The sequence below is a fragment of the Myxine glutinosa genome, chromosome 9 (genome assembly GCF_964187855.1).
Source record: "Myxine glutinosa chromosome 9, kmMyxGlut1.1, whole genome shotgun sequence".
Taxonomy (NCBI): Eukaryota; Metazoa; Chordata; class Myxini; order Myxiniformes; family Myxinidae; genus Myxine; species Myxine glutinosa.
In genome coordinates, this window is record NC_136269.1 from 100,114,038 (window position 1) to 100,131,388 (window position 17,351).

At 48.5% G+C, this 17,351-nt stretch overlaps 1 protein-coding gene across 1 annotated transcript in view; it reads left to right on the forward strand.

Moving 5' to 3' along the window:
• Nucleotides 1–12,375, forward strand: part of LOC137435187 (uncharacterized) — a 29,354-nt gene extending 16,979 nt beyond the window's left edge. Inside the window, exon 2 of the mRNA XM_078785115.1 lies at nucleotides 11,024–12,375. Within this exon, the coding sequence (XP_078641241.1) occupies nucleotides 11,044–12,375 (1,332 nt within the window). The 5' untranslated portion in view covers nucleotides 11,024–11,043. The remainder of the gene's footprint in view (nucleotides 1–11,023) is intronic.
• Nucleotides 12,376–17,351: the final 4,976 nt, after the last annotated feature.

Below are 17,351 nucleotides of genomic sequence, written 5' to 3' on the forward strand. Positions count from 1 at the left end.
ACAGCGCCGCTTCGGGCTGGCAGCGAGGAGCCGGCAGCTCCACGTATTCGGTTTCACACCGGCAGCTGTCTCACGCGTCCTCCGCCTCCTGCGCTCGACCTCACTGCTCCTCCTCCACTGAACTGAACAACTCCACTCAACTCTCTCCCGGTGGACTGCCGACTCTCTGACGCATCTGAAGTCATCTGCCGCATCTCCTCAAAAGGCTTGCGCGCGCGCTTTTGTATCGCGCCTCGAGATCAACCCGCGGGCTCCCAGGGCACGCCTCCCGGGTCGCTCACTCCAGTGCCGGTTGGCTGGCACGAGCTCTTTTGCTTCACCCCTGATGACAATGGGCGGCCAACGCCCTTCTTCTCCGAGTTTACCTCGTGGCTAATGGAGTCTTGCGGCAAAAACCGCACCCCCAAAGCAGCAGCGGCGAACGCAGTTGGAAATAGCTGACCAAAAGGGGAATTGGAAAGGAATCTACCTTATTTGAATTCGGTGCAATGGAGTGTCAATTAATGGAAGACAAAGCCTGAAACTAATACACATAATAAGGAGATAACTACTGAACCGGGAGATCTATGATTTGCTACGTGATTGTATATGGACTAACTAAGGGACGACCTTTGACCTTTACACACAAACGGAGGGTGATATTTACACAAGCTTCATTACACTTACAACGATAATAAAAAACACAACACAATTCTCAAATCCACAACACTGCACCCTCCTCCTCTTAGGCACGTCCCGAGCCTATTAAACTTTTACCTTTAGTGTGACACGTAGGTGTAGTTCCCTCTACATTTAACCTGACCCTGAGTGTGACAGTTTTAAAACACAAATAAGTATGTCCCCCTGCTGCATTGCACCCTATCTAACAGATTTACGCCCACAGCTAACCGAATTGCGGAATTGTCTTCAAACTACACATTTACGGTGGGGAGCATTATTTACAATTGACGCTACTTGTATTTACAAAACGCAACCCAGGACCTGTGATAGTTCTTTTGGGGGGGGAGACAGCCTGCCCTGCATCGACGCACCATACCAATAACCAGCACCATAAAGCACCAAAACGCACCGGAGTGCACTTTCACCACAGTCAATAATAAACGATAAACAAACCCCTGGTGCTGGTCTTCCTCTTCGGCTCCCTCTGCTGGCCATTATTCTTCCACATGTTGTCAACTTCGTCTTCTTGCTGGCGGCCGATTTAGACATAATTTAAAAAAGCACAAAACGTGTCCATTTTTAAATTTATGGCCCACAGGGGGCCGACTATGGGTGGTTCACCTGTGGGGCATAGGTGCCACGTGACCGAGGTCTGCAAGCAAGATCTTCCTCCGGCCAACCTGGCCGATTCCAGCAGAGGGGCCATGCCCCAACCCGTGGGGTCCATGAGTGGTGCTCAGCCACAGACATGTGGTCCATAAGTGGTGCATCGATGCAGACAGCTGGTTGCGGGAGTTTCGGGTACACAATGGCGGACTCCCGCACGCTCCCCTCGGTGCCCAGAGAGCATAGTCCTCGGGTGGGAGACAGGGGAACAAAAGACAGGTGAGCGAGGGGTAAGGTCACAAGGGTACACATCAAACAAGGCAATGCAAGATGAGGTGCGTACAGAGAGCGAAGTGAGAAAGCTCGTCCCTACCGTACGTCACCCCCCCTGTTACCTACTCGACCCTTGCCCTTACCCCACATGTACACAAAACCAATCTACACTTTTACAAATTCGTCGCTACTGTCTCGTCTTCCCTATATCTCCCCTATACCAAATTCGTCACCACAATCCCTCTAACCAAAATTTGCCATCACCAATTCATCATCAATCCTCATAAGGAGGGAGAGATGGAACACAACACAATGACACACCCACGTCATGATGCGTCTCACATTCCAAACATTTGCACAAAAATCATAAACATGGCATGGGTGTTGAGTTACGTCACCCCAGGTGAGTGGATGTAGATGGTGCGAGGAGACTTCAATCCGAACTATCCTCTAAATGACTTTAATACACTTTACACTACCCGAGGTCTTTCCCTGCCAAACCATTGGCAATCTTACTCTTTGCGGTTTTAAGAACCAAATTCCCTTTGACCAAACTGTGGTGCTTATCAATTTGGGGTCTCACTCCCCCGATTCAACTCCCTGTGCCTTTGCACAATTTCAGGTCTGGGTCGTGTGGCTCTCCCAGCAGGTCTACCACCTGCACACCTCCACCACTGCAGTTGCCTCCGAGCTTACCTGCTCCTCACCTAACCTATCTAACTGAGGAAGGCCCTCTGGCGCTCTCCCCACTCGGTGCCCTCTGGCACTGGCCTACCCGGGTCCGTCCTCCGGATCCTCGGGCCCCATCCACAACTCTAACGGCTCCCAGAGCCCACCTGTGGCCTCACCTGGCCGACATCCTCACAGTGGTGGAGTGCCCAACCAACTACACACACTAACAGGCCACACGCCCAGCCATTTCCACGTCACTAATGCACCCATCCAAACACCATTCTTCCACACGCACCACAGATGCCAATATCCAACCACAATTTACCTACTCCCTCTACCTAACTCTTAAACTACCCTCCCCGGGTATTCGTGATGGGGTCCATCCTCCCCATACACTCCCTTCGCACCATCCACTCCACTCCACTGTTTTCACCATACTCACTCCACACCATCCATTCCATACTCCATATATATTCCATACTCCATGTATTCCACACAACCATTCTCCATACACCTGGATTTGCACACCTGTGCCATCACTCCTGGTGCTCGCTGCACCCTCCTTCCCAGGACCATTTGGTCAACACAACACTCACTCACTATTACTCACTCATGCACTGCTCCATACACCTGTTTAGTTGCACACCTGTGCAATCACAATTGTTCCTCACTCACTGCTCCATACACTTTCAATTCTCAAACACACGGCATCATCTGATCTGACTACTCCCCTCTGAAACTCGCGCTTCCCCGTCGCCCCTTTCATTATTGCGCTCCCTCGTCATTATTATCCAACTACCCTCTCTATGTCCCCGACTACCTGTCCAATGTTGCTACTTACCTTACCGTTACCTATGGTCATTTCTAGGTCCCTACACATTATCCACACCCTCCCTCGGCGAGCTTACACTGCCATAAACCCCATAAAACTATTGCTCCTTTGCCCCCGGTGGGAGGGATGGCAGAGTTGCCATCCCCTCACATCGGGTATCTCCCACTATCAATTTGGCTCAGCCAATTGCAACCAATCAAAAATTTTCCAATCACTGCCAATCCTTCTACCAATCATTGCCAATCATCAAATTTTTCTATCTCAATTTCGGGTCCAAAACACTATCATCATCACAGTCCACTCACTGGAGCCTCTCGGTGCGCCAATTCATCTCCAAAGCTCGGCTTCGCGAAGCCGAGCAATGAATGCGGGTGGTTTGTTGCCGGCGGTTGGATCCGTCCGGCATTCAGTGCAGGGAAGGGGGTTCGCTCAGGCCGAGATCCCAAGGTCCACCTCAGCGCGGAGCCTTTCGGTCTCCCGCCTGATGACCCGATCTCACCCTGCCAGAACGCCGCAACCAAAAGGGTTCGCCGTCCCGACCCTTCTTACCGGGCCGCCCGTTCCGCCTAGCGGAGCACGGACGCGGCCGTTCAGCGCGCGGCCCGGCGTGGATCCCGTACGGCGGTTCTTTCGAAACCGCCGCGGTTACGATCCCTGCTGGTTCCCGCGGCACACGAAGCCCGGCACGAACCGAGGGCTCGCTCCGGCTACAAGTCGATCTAACCGCAAACCCGGTTAACGTCGATGCTCCACTTGCATGTCCACACCCCGCGTTCCGTTCCTTGCTCACACATCCAGCTGTCTCCATGCTCTCCGTTATTGCACCTTCTCTTACACACCCCCCCTGTACACTCATAGACTTCGTCACACACCTGACCACCGCACACCTTAGCACACACTCGTCATTCGCACACCTCACCAACACACCTCTTCGCACCCCCTCCTCGGTCACATCCTCTGTGACAACCATGGGTGTGCTCTCCTTCGCACACCCAATCACGTGCTCCACTACCAGCTCAAGCGTGCATCCCCACACGCGCTCGACCATTCCAGGTCATTCCAGGTGTACATCCTTCCATTCCAGGTGTGCATCCTCTCTCACCTGCCACAACCAACTCGTGCTCCGTGTCACTCTCACTACTTTCACCACCACACTCGGTCGTGCATTCACCCTTACTCTTGACAGCGCACTCTGTAATCATGCACTCCTCTGTTACACACCTTTTTCACGCATCCTCTTGCGCACACTCTCCCGTTACACCCTCCGTAACACTCACCACAGGTGTGCACTCCTTCGTTACATCCCCTGTAACACTCCCCATCACGCGCTTCCATGTGCCCCCCCGCACTTGCGCTATGACCAACTCACTCTCGAGAGCACACTCACTCCTCGGCGCGCACTTTTTCCTCACACACCCCATAGTTGGACATCCTCGCACACCTCCACCTTCACACTCCGTACCTGTCGCACACCTCACCCGCGGCCTCTCACGAACACCCGGGTCAAAATCAACACCCAAGCCGACTGAATCTCCCCTCACACCATATACATTTCCGAGTATATCGCCACTCACCTTGACACCTTGTCTCCGTTCCTCCTCCGCCACCTGCAAACTCTTTATTTGGTTAGCAAGCACACCATCACGATTTGAGCACCGACCCTGCACATATTCCATCACTTCCTCCTTTATCTCCCTCTTAGTTTCCCTCCGTCTCTTCTTAATTTCACTCACCCCCTCTTCCACATCCTCTAACTTTTGCTTCACCTCTTTCATTTCCCAGTGCGCCCCCTCAATTTCGTCCTCTAAGGCCACCTTGACCGTTTCTATGTGCGTCCTCACCTCCCGGTCCTTCGTCTCCATCGCTTCCGTTACCTCGTCCAACCTCTTTGTCAGCCCCTCATGTACCATCCGACATTCCTTCTTCGTCGCTATTAATTCATTTTTGATTTCTTGTTGTGTCGCTTTCAACCCTCATAGTACCGCAGTGTTCTTTTCCACCTGCTCCACTAGTTCCTTTTGTCCCACCGTCAGCTGTTCCACTCCCCTCGTTAGATCTTCTATGCCCCCCTGTAACCTAGCCGTACTAGTTCTCACCTCTTTCTTCATACGCTCCTCACCTCGCTTTACCTCCTCGCGTACCCCCGAGACCTCCTCGCCCACACCTCGTCTTATCTCCTCCCCCATTTCTCCCATCTCTTTGGTAGATGCCGCCCTCATCTGTTCCAATTCATGCCTCTGAGCATCCAATTTACCTTCCAACCCGATTTTCACCTCCTCTATCTGGTTCCCCATCTGTTTGATTTCCCGGGCGGATTGCTCCCCTATTTCCCTCAATTTGCCTTCCATCTTGTCTTCTAGCCCCGTTAACCCATTCTTCATCCCTTTTATCCCGTTGTCTAACCCCTCAAATTTATTGTCTAACCCCTCAAATTTATTGTCTAACCCCTCAAATTTATTGTCTAAACTCTCAAATTTATTGTCTAACCCCTCAAATTTATTGTCTAAACTCTCAAATTTATTTCCCATATTACTTAACCCGTGTCTCAATTGCTCACTGGTACCCCTCGCTTCGTCCCTCATTCTGCTTTCCAACCCTTCACTTTGGCTTCCCATTTTTTCGGTCAATTCACATCTGCTCCCCCTTACCTTATCCCTTATTTCTTTCATTTCCCTGCTTCTCTTTTCGTTGTCGCACTTCGACTCCGCCATATATTCGCTGAACCGTGCCATGAACTGCTGCATGTCAAAGCCCGCTGGCACAGCGGGCCCGGCTCCCGCGCTCTCGTGCGAGGCGCCATTTTGTGCGCCTGAACCCTCGTGCGCGAGGGCGCCATCTTGTGTACCTGAAGCCCCCTCAACCACATCCTCATTTCTCTCCTCCTCCATTTCCTCCCTCTGGTCCTGGGTTACCCCTAACCCCTCTTCTAATTCCCCCACCGGCATTCCCGTCGCCTTGACCATCCATGGCACGATTTTAAATTTAGGATGTTAAAAATAAAATCTCGGGCCACTCGAAATTTTGAGCGCGCTATTCGCGCTTCGGGTCCGAATCCGACACTCCTGACACCAATTTTTACGGATCTCTCCGTCGGCCTTCTCCCCTTCTCAAGGGGGGGTCAATCCCCTTGTCCGCGACTGACCGACGTGAGTCCTGGGGGTCCCAACGCTCCTCCCGGTCGGGAGCAGCCAGGGTATTTGGTCTACAAAAAGTCCCAAGGACCTGAATCCCACTCCTGACACCAATTTGTTACGGATCTCTCCGTCGGCCTTCTCCCCTTAAGAAGGGGGGGTCAATCCCCTTGTCCGCGACTGACCGACGTGAGTCCTGGGGGTCCCAACGCTCCTCCCGGTCGGGAGCAGCCAGGGTATTTGGTCTACAAAAAGTCCCAAGGACCTGAATCCCACTCCTGACACCAATTTGTTACGGATCTCTCCGTCGGCCTTCTCCCCTTAAGAAGGGGGGGTCAATCCCCTTGTCCGCGACTGACCGACGTGAGTCCTGGGGGTCCCAACGCTCCTCCCGGTCGGGAGCAGCCAGGGTATTTGGTCTACAAAAAGTCCCAAGGACCTGAGTGCCACTCCTGACCGCGAGCAAGGGAGGGACTCCCGCTCGAACCCCGGTTTTAGATGTTACAATTGCCGAGCGGTGTTAGCAACCCGACGTTCGAGCCATTAGCAGCGACTAACCCGATCCTGAACGTTGGCCAAATCGTGCCACAGGTATTCAATTGGGAAATCACAAAGACGAAACGGATGCAAAGGAAAGAAAGGCAAAGTAGGAAGAACAAATCTAATTTATTATTATTATTTACAAGACCAAAAGAACCAAGGAGAATGGAAAGAATAAGAAAATAATTACAGAAAGAGGGACGGACCAGAAGGACACAGTGCAACGCTAGCTTACCTATGGCAGTCTTACTTATTCCCAGGGACAAGACACACAGAGCAAACTCACGTACACAGAAGGATGGACTGGCAGGAATGGTTTGGGACGGCAGAGGAGGGTCCCGGCAGATGGTAGGCGTCGAGGTCCAGCTTCAAGCGCGCGCTCCGATCCACGCTTTGGGGTCGAGGCGAAAACCCGGCAAACACAGCGCCGCTTCGGGCTGGCAGCGAGGAGCCGGCAGCTCCACGTATTTGGTTTCACACCGGCAGCTGTCTCACGCGTCCTCCGCCTCCTGCGCTCGACCTCACTGCTCCTCCTCCACTGAACTGAACAACTCCACTCAACTCTCTCCCGGTGGACTGCCGACTCTCTGACGCATCTGAACTCATCTGCCGCATCTCCTCAAAAGGCTTGTGCGCGCGCTTTTATATCGCGCCTCGAGATCAACCCGCGGGCTCCCAGGGCACGCCTCCCGGGTCGCTCACTCCAGTGCCGGTTGGCTGGCACGGGCTCTTTTGCTCCACCCCTGATGACGATGGGCGGCCAACGCCCTTCTTCTCCGAGTTTACCTCGTGGCTAATGGAGTCTTGCGGCAAAAACCGCAACCCCAAAGCAGCAGCGGCGAACGCAGTTGGAAATAGCTGACCAAAAGGGGAATTGGAAAGGAATCTACCTTATTTGAATTCGATGCAATGGAGTGTCAATTAATGGAAGACAAAGCCTTAAACTAATACACATAATAAGGAGATAACTACTGAACAGGGAGATCTATGATTTGCTACGTGATTGTATATGGACTAACTAAGGGACGACCTTTGACCTTTACACACAAACGGAGGGTGATATTTACACAAGCTTCATTACACTTACAACGATAATAAAAAACACAACACAATTCTCAAATCCACAACAATATACTTTGTTTGCTTGCTTGTTTGATTTGTTTGTTTGATAAATGTTAGCTCTTTCACGAGCCTCGACTCTGTATCCCAAAAAAAAAAAAAAAAAGTCCCCAAAGGAAATAATCACATGGTGTGAGGTCAGGTGATCTTGGCGGCCATTCCACTGCATGGTTGAGGTCAATGACTCCGTCTCCAAAGAGTTCCCTCAGTCGATCTCGGACAGCAATAAGACGATGTGCTGGGGCGCCGTCTTGGGCCCACCAGAGATATCTGAAGACACCACGAACCTGTCGCTCAAAGTTCTCCTCCAGCTGTGGTAAAACTTCATCATTGATCATCTGCAGATACCTGTTACCATTGACATTCCTTTGAAAGAAAAATGGTCCGATGACCTGACCACATCCACAAAGTCCCAACCAAACATTCCACTTTTGTCGATTCATTTTGGTGTCAAAATTAAATTCCGGGGGTTGTCCTGTCGGTGCATATTCAAGAACATTATGGGTATTGACCTTGCCGTCCACGGCGAAAGTAGCTTCGTCGCCGATAACGAGATACCGCAGGAAATTGACATCTGCTTCGCAACGTGCTATCAACCAACTGGCAAGCACCAGCCTCCTGGCAAAATCCCCTGGCGTAAGTTGATGCCGGATGTGAATCCGATATGGATGTTGGTGGAGGTCCAGTCTTGTGATTCGGTTGAATGTTGCCCAAGGCAATCCCGTCCCATTTCGTATTGCACTGGTATCCCTCCGATGCTCCAAAACTTGCTGTCATACTGCTGCAATGTTCATTTCCGATCGCCCACTGTGCCTCCTACCAGAATTCTCCTTGTGGTTGAAGCTAGTGCCATGCTCTTGGTATTTTCTTACATTCGCCCAGATGGTTTTGGCTGCTGGAGGCTCCCGTTCTGGGAAACGTTCCCTGAACGCATCACAAGTTCGCTGCAAACTTCCAGTTTGGTGAAAGGTAACCACGAAGGTCTGCTGTTCAGTCGTAAGTTGAACCATCTTTTCAATGACTCAGACTGTCTCGAAAGTAGGCCCATCTTAAATACCCATCTTAAACAAAGGATGACGCAACCGATGATTACCAGACCAGCTTAACAATTTTACATAATCAACTTGGCAGTCGACAAGTAATGCGTCCATTTAAAACTGTCTTGCACCGATTAGCCAAACTTGTAAAAATGTGATTTGAACTTTTTCAATGAGCATGTACTCGGTCATGTGTGACAACAATGATGCATGAAAGGCATCAATGGAAAGCTGAGGATCTCCTCATAAATGGTAAACCACATGTAAATTGTCAAACTAAATAAGCTTTGCATATTAACCCCTTGAATTCGGATTACCTTTTTTTGATACGCACTGTATAGCATTATATCTCAAAAAGTTGTGGACAGGTTGGGTGTGTGACAAGGTCAAATCGATTCGATTTTGTTTTAGATCTGGATCCATCATCTGGATCCAGTCTATTTTATTGTCTATACAAAACCTAACTTGTTGAGCCGACCTGAGGTGTGTGCTCTCTTGAGTGCCAATCTAGTTCAATTGTGACTGAGACTTTGAAAGACAATTTATACTCATCAGAAAACCAACATGGCAAACGCATGATTTTCCTTCCTGACGATTGTGTGGGTGGAGTTAACCCAGCTGTCCAGCCAATAGGTTTGAAGGCTTCCGACGCATGCAGCTTCATTATGTTTTGTAATATACAAGATATGTACAGCAAAAACTTGGTTATTTTCTTTTTTGTGGTGGGGTTTTCACCCCATTAAACATACGTAGGAAGTTATAAGTATGCAATGTACTTGGATAATAGTGTCGACAATAGCTCTCCTACTCTTCGCGTCGGACACCGTGAGATATTTAACGTCCACCAACTAATGCTGGCAGAAGGGACACCCGTTTAACGTCCACCGGATGGCACACATATTGATGAATCACCCTGCCTGTAAATCAGCAGGATGACAGTTTATAGTTGGTTTAGGATTCAAGCCCAGACGGGACAACTTAGAGGCGGATGTGCGTACCTTTAGGCCATCCTGGCTTTGATGTGATGAACCCCTTCTGCTCATTCTTTTTTATGTCGTTTTCATTAATTATTCGCTGAGAAAAGTTGCATTTGTAAATTTTATATATTTTATGAAAAAATAAAAATACAAATGGGCGTCGAGTTTAACCATTCAATGAGAAATATTGTTAACTGAGGCACTATGGGTCTGAGCAATGCTGTTAAAGGACTTTCATAAAAGGGCATTTGAACTGAAATTCATTTGTGGATAAAGTTGGGGAGGGAGGGAAGGTGGACTTACACAAACAGTGATGTTCATGGTGATCTTATGGCATCTTAAATATTGTTATGACTGATGGATCAGTAGGAAGTTAATGACTGACAAAACGATATCTCTATTTCATGCTTTTCTAAGTCTTCAACTTTAAATTCAAAGATGATAAAAAAAAATTCTTTTTCTTTGTGTGTTAGACCAAGGATTAATGATAAATTCTGCACGTACTCAAAATGTTGAATTTTTGTTCTCTTCCTGCCATATGTTTGTTGCATTTCCTTCCTTCCACTTTACTTTTATGTCTCCCTAAACTTCCTGTCTTGTTTTATCTTTCCTGAAATTTAATTGCAATTTGTACTTGCCCCCTTTTGTGATTTGTCTGCATTATGTTGATGCGGTATTCTCTGATTGGAAGCTTGATGTGCATTTTAGTTGATGGAGCTGTTGTTTTGAAAGAAAAAAACAAGAAAAAGTCGATATATGCGCTAGTTTTGGTAGTTGAAGTGAAGATGACCCGACTTATGAGAAAGGCTCACACTTGTGCAAAGAACAAGTTTGTCACATGGTCTTGATGTCCTTTTGCTGTTGACTGCCATTTACAGCAATTTATTCAATTATTATGAGTCCTTTTGTTATTTTTTTTAGTTTTCCCCTTTCCAAGGTTTCAGGGAAAAAGTATGGGTAGCATCATATACTAATAACTTGTTATGAAATTTTATCATAATAACGTTATAATAGCATCGTAATAACATCATATACTAATAACTTGTTGCAGATATTAATACTAAAAACTTGTTATGGCTTGCCTCATTGAAATTTCCTCTCCCCTTGTGTCCCCATCCCCCATCTGTGTTTGCTCGTGTGTGCATGTTTTTTCGGGTGCACACGTGTACAATCAAGCATCGACGGAGTGCTCTGCCATGGCGGTGGTCATTCACATGGAAGGACTGCCTGATGCGGCAGGCCCAATGGATATCCGCCATTTCTTTACGGGTCTTGCTGTCCCAAATGGAGGAGTGCACATAATTGGAGGGAAGCTTGGAGAGGCATACATCGCTTTTGAGAAGGTTGAGGATGCATGCCTTGCCAGGGAGCGAAGCGGAGGCAGGATAATGGGATCGAAGGTCCGGCTGCTTCTGAGTAGAAAGTCTCAGATGCTAAGTGCCATTGAGCGGAGTCATTCGTGTTCTGATGGAGGTTCGTCAAAGACAAGGACAACCCGGAGTGATGAGAAAGATGACCCAAGGATACTTCCAGCCATTTCCCAGAATGTCTATTTTTCTGGTGAGCATCATTTGCCTATTGGACAATTGGGAGATGCACATAACACTGGTCCAAGGGTTTTACCAAGAAATGACATCCCATTTACGCCTCCATGGTCTACATCTTCACTGGAAACTCGAGAACAGTTTCCCAACCAACAGAGGATGCTACAACAGGGACTCAAGCTGCATGAAGTTTTCCCACTGGAAACAGCACAACATGGAAATCTGACATCAACTGGCTCCAAGGATCAGGACTTGAATACAAGTTCTAATAGACTTGGTCATCCTGGAGTGGATGGTATTACTTCAACTTTGCCTGGATTGACATCGGCATGGTCAAAAAGCAGTGAAAGATTGTATTCACCTGGGGATAGAGGGATTTTGAATAACCTTCGGGAAAATGATGTGAAAGCTTCTGGGGATAAAGACCATCACCAGGGAAGTCTTGTAACAAGCAGACGAAATGTAATTAATCTTGAAAAATGTTATTCCACAATGAATTACCCAGCTCCAGAGTTAAAAAGTACTAATTGTGATGAATCTAGCAGCATGTCTAACCTGCAGGCTCTTAAAATGTCTGCAAATTTAAACTTAAAACTTTCCCTCAAGGCAATTATTCCAAAAGATTTGAAAGGAACAGAAAATGAGAAGCCTTGCATGGAGGGTGCATTCGCTCAAGCACCAACATTGCCTGCAGATTGTCGCAGGGTGGGTGAAGATGTCCAGAAGAAACGTCGCGGTAGCATCAGCAAGGAAAGCACATTACGAGAAAATTGTGTTCAGGATGTTGTACCAAAAAGGAAAGAATGTAACAGGAAGAAAGAAAACACAATTTTCAAGGGTTTATTTCCTGTTGAGGTAGAATACCTTTGTCGTATAGGCCTGTTGAGCTGTAAAGAGGAGAGCCGTCGAAGTTCAAGAAATGATCGAAAATTTTTTTTTTTTTTTTTTTTTTTTTTTTTTTGTATACAATATCGAGGCTCGTGAAAGAGCGAACATTAATCACACAGAAAGACAAACCGACACATAAAACATATAACATAGGGAGCGGTAGACAAGATGGGGAGAGAGGGATAAGGACACAAACACAACATTTGAGAGCAGGGACCGAGAGACATGGAGACATCGAGAGATCTGAGAGAGGGCGAGGGTTTTGGGGGGGGGGGGGCGTGGGAAGGGGGCAGTGGGAGAGGTATAAAACATATGGACACTGCCAGGACTTCCAGGAAAGAAGTTGGAATTTCAAACAAGGTGGATCTGGGGTGAATTAGCGGGGGTAGAAAAGATCAAGGTTTTGGATGGGGGAAGATAAGAGATGGTGGTGAACAGCTGTTTTAAAGACCTGGAGGGAGGAGTGGGATTGAAGGGAGTGAGGGAGTTTGTTCCAGAGGCGGGAGAAAAGAGGAATGAAAGAGTGAAGGTGAGCGGAGAGCCGAGATTTCGGCAGTTTAACCATCAGAGGGTTGCTGGCAGATCTTGTGCGACCTGTAGTAATATTTGGGGGACAGAGCACAGAGAGAGCTGGGGGTGCAAGGCCGGAGAGGAGTCGGTAGAAGACAGAAAGACCACCTACCTGCCTGCGGTGAGTGAGTGAAAGGCCCTCAGAGATAGCTTCATCGCGGGAGATTCCAATAATTCTGAAAGCTTTGGTTTCAACAGCGTGAAGCCGAGCTAGGTGTGAGGCAGGAGCACCGGCCCATAGGGGAGAACAGTATTCCATTGAGCTGCGGATGAAAGCCTTGTATGTGGTGAGGAGCTCAGGTGTGCCGAGGAAGGACTTCGCACGACGGAGGATGCCCAGTCGGCGACTGGCTTTGGAGGCCAGCTTGGAAATGTGGTTTTCCCAAGAAAGATCATGGCAGATAGTGAGACCCAAAATCTTGAGCGACAGAACTTCTTGGAGAGGATTGTTGAGAAAGTAGATGGGAGGGTTGTCCAGTCGATCTTTTCGGAGAGACATAGTAAGAGTGTGAGATTTGTCAGGATTGAAAGACATGTTCCACTTGTTTGACCAGTCTGTGATTTTGTCCAGGTCTTCAGAGAGTGAGGAGGCAGCAGACTGCCGATCTGAGGGAAGAGGAATGGAGCGGCAGAGAGTGGAGTCATCAGCAAAGAGATAGAGAGGATTTTCGAGAGAGTCAGAGAGATCATTGATGAAGACCAGAAAAAGCACGGGGCCCAGAACACTGCCTTGGGGAACTCCAGCCTGAACAGGAAGAGGAGATGAGAGAAACCCATTCAGGGCCACACGTTGACGACGACTAGAGAGGAAGTCCGCCAGCCATGCGTGGAGATTTCCATGGATACCAAAGGAGGAGAGTTTGGTGAGCAGAGCGGGGTGCCAGACCGTGTCGAAGGCACGTGATATGTCGAGGGAGACAGCTCTAATTTCCTGTTTGGCATTGAGGACCTCCATCCATTGTTGAGACAGCAGAAGCAGCATGTCCAGAGTAGAGTGACCTGGTCTGAAACCAAATTGATGATCAGAGATCAAGCCATTGGAGAAGAGGAAAGATTTCATATCAGAAGCAATGATGGATTCCATGACTTTGCTGATAATTGGGAGAAGGCTGATTGGTCTGTAGTTGCTAGGATCTGTTTTTGCACCTTTTTTGTGCAAAGCGGTGATGTTGGCTGATTTCCAAGCAGATGGCAGTTGACCTTGAGCAAAAGAGAGGGTGAAGAGAACAGAGAGAGGGTGAGATAGAGCAGCAGAGCAGGATTTTAGGACCCGTGGGCTGATGCCGTCGGGTCCAGTTGCAGAATCAGAGTCGAGGGTTGACAGAAACTTTTCCACCTTGTCAGGAGGAAAGGACACGGAGTCCAGGAGCAGCAGGGTACGACTGGGTATGGTGGGTACAGAGAGGGATGGGTTTGGGACACAAGATTTAGAGGCAAACACAGAGTTGAGGCATTCAGCTTTTTCACGTGCGGAGTCAGCTGTGTAGCCGTTTGAGGTAAGGGAGGGGATGGAGGGGGAACAAACACCAGAAACGGATTTGACCAGACGCCACCAGGATTTGGAAGAGGGAGACAGATAAGAGAGTTCGGTCTTGAGAACGGAGAGATATTGTTTCCTGGCTCTCCTGAGGGTGGACACACACTTGTTTCGGGCTTTGTGAAAGGAAATGAGATTTCCTTCCGTTGGATTTGCTTTCCAGGAGACGAAGGCAAGTTGTTTCTGGGCAACAGCCTCACCACAAGATTCCGTGTACCATGGACGGGAGGAAGGGTATGACAACTGAAGACGAGATGGGATAAATCTGTGCATGAGAGAGAGCAATTTACTTTGGAAGAATTCCCAGGATGAGTTGATGTCAGAGGTGGTAGAGATGGGAGACCAGTCCAGATGATTGATGGCTGCTTGAAGACCGTGCCAGTTGGCCTGAGTGAAATGCCAGACTCGCCGACGCTGAGCAGGCTCCCTGAGGATGGTCAGAGAGATGTCCACTTTAACAAGGACATGATCAGATGATCCGATCGGAGCAGAAGAAGAGCAGCAGACATTTTCAGGGAAGTTAGTCATAACCAAGTCCAGAAGAGAAGATGTTCCGTTGACTGAGATCCGGGTCGGGAAATTGACAGATTGTGTCAGTCCCAGTGAGTCGCAGAAGTCCTTTGCTGAGGAGCCATGGCTGGTGAGAGAGGTACCCACACCCAGCCAACTGGCATGATGACAGTTGAAATCACCACATATGAGGAAGAGAGAGTTGGGATGAGTAGATAGAAGTTGGTCCATATCATCAGACAGCGAGATGTAGATGGAGTCATCACTGTTTGGTGGACGGTACAACACACATATGAACAAGAGGTGGGAGCGAAGGGGAAGCCGTAGCCAGAGGTATTCCTGGGGGTGAGGTGGAGAGAGTGCAGTGCAGGGCGAGTGAGGAAGAGAGTTTTTGATAAAGATAGCAACCCCGCCTCCAGGACGAGGCTCAGGTCTATCATACCGGAGGAGGGAGTAGCCCGGGAGAGATACTATGGAATCAGAGACATCATAAAGGAGGAAAGTTTCTGTTAAGCAGATCACGTCTGGTTTGACAGAAGCAACCTGTATGGAGAGATCAGTTAAGTTTGAACGAAGGCCCCGGATGTTTGAGGTCCATACCGTTAATGAAGAGGAAGGGGGAGCATCAGATACAGAACAGGGGGGAGGAGGGGTAGGGGAAGATGTGGAAGAGGTGGAAGAGGTAGGGAGAGCTGTTGAAGGTGTGTCAGAGATTTCAGAATAGCTCGGAGAAAGGGAAGGATGGGGCGGACAAAAGGTTTGATGGTGATTGGGTGAGCCACAATGAGGTGTTATTTGAGGAGGGGGAAGAGCGAGGCAGAAGGTTGGGGGAGATGGAGGTGAGAGTTTGAAGGGGGAAGAAGCGGGGAGGACGCTTTGAGGAGGGGGAGTGAGCGGGGGGAAATTGAGAAGCAATGAGGGTGGGGAGATTTGAAGGGGAGGGGTGAGGGGGGAGTTTGGGAGGGAAGGGACAAGGGGAGGGATTTGAAAGGGATGGGATATGGGGGAGATTTGGAGGGGAGGGGTGAGGCAGGAGTCTTGGAGGGGAGGGGCGAGGGGGCGTCTTGGCGGGGAGGGGTGAGGGGGTAGTTTAGGAGGGAGGGGGCAAGGGGGGAGATTTGAAAGGGATGGGTGATGGGGAAGATTTGGAGGGGAGGGGTGATGGGGAAGATTTGGAGGGGAGGGGTTATGGGGAAGATTTGGAGGGGAGGGGTGAGATTGGATTTTTGAAAGTGTACGATTTATGGGAAACGAACATTTATTGCAAAATGAGTTTCTTGTGACCTTCGAGTAAAAAATACGTTTAAGGACGCTGGATGGAGGATGGAGTGCAGGAGAGTTTAGGGAATGTAGAACAAAGGCACTATAGGAGATGGATATTTTTTTTGGGATGAATTGATTTGGTGAGCAAGTCGAAAGCAGCCTTTTAAAGAAGAAGAAGAAAAAGGTGTTATAAAATATGACGGAATACATAACTTGAGGGGAAAGTGTAAACATTGAAGGTTAATGAGTGAAAACTATCTGGGGAAATGGGGGAGAAACACGTGGTCGAAGAACGAACGAACGAATAAGAATGAATAAACGAATGAGAACAGAGAAGGAATTTTTTTTTTTTTTTTTTTTTTTTTTTTTTGAGTTGAGATTTACACAAGGAAAGTAGGCTATGGGTGAAAAGACTGGGAATACAGAGAACGAAAGTTATTGGATCACAAACGACGGACCACTGAGAGAAAAACAAAGCCTCAAGGTTGTACAGTGCACACTGTACAAGGCCTTGCTCGCGACACGGCAAACAGACGATCAATTTATGAAAGATAAACACCGAGAAACAACCAAAGTTGCACACAATAACTTCACACACCGAAAGATAAATACAGTTTCGACAAAATACAATTGTGAACAGACTTAACTTCGAAAAACGTGGAGACCGTGTGGAGCTTCGAAAATCCCTGCCGCCGTCTCCAAGATCTCGCGAGATCTCGCGAGATCGCGAGATCGAGAAATTTAATTATATTAAAGGACTGGGAATCGTTGAATGAGCAAGAAGATACATTAACTTGTGAAAGTTTCTCTTTGCCCCTTCATGTTGCAGATAATTTGTATGTCCAGGTCTGCGCACTCCCATCAAATGCAGATGAAGATGATGTTTATTTATTATTTGGTAAGTTGCAAGTGGAGTGCGTGATTTTAAACAAGGATCGAGAAGGGGAGTGTGTTGGAACAGCTTATGTACGATTTGCAACACCAAGTGATGCAATTGCTGGATTGCAACAACAAGGCAAGTATATTAACCATTGTGGGGGGAGGTGCCAAGTTGAGGTTTATCCAGCAACTGAGAATGATTGGAGCAATGCACTTCAGAATGCATCAGCTCAATTGCAGTCACGCTCATCGCATCATGGCCATTCTCCATTTCGTGAGCGTTCTCCACTTCGCGACCGTTCTCCACTTCGCG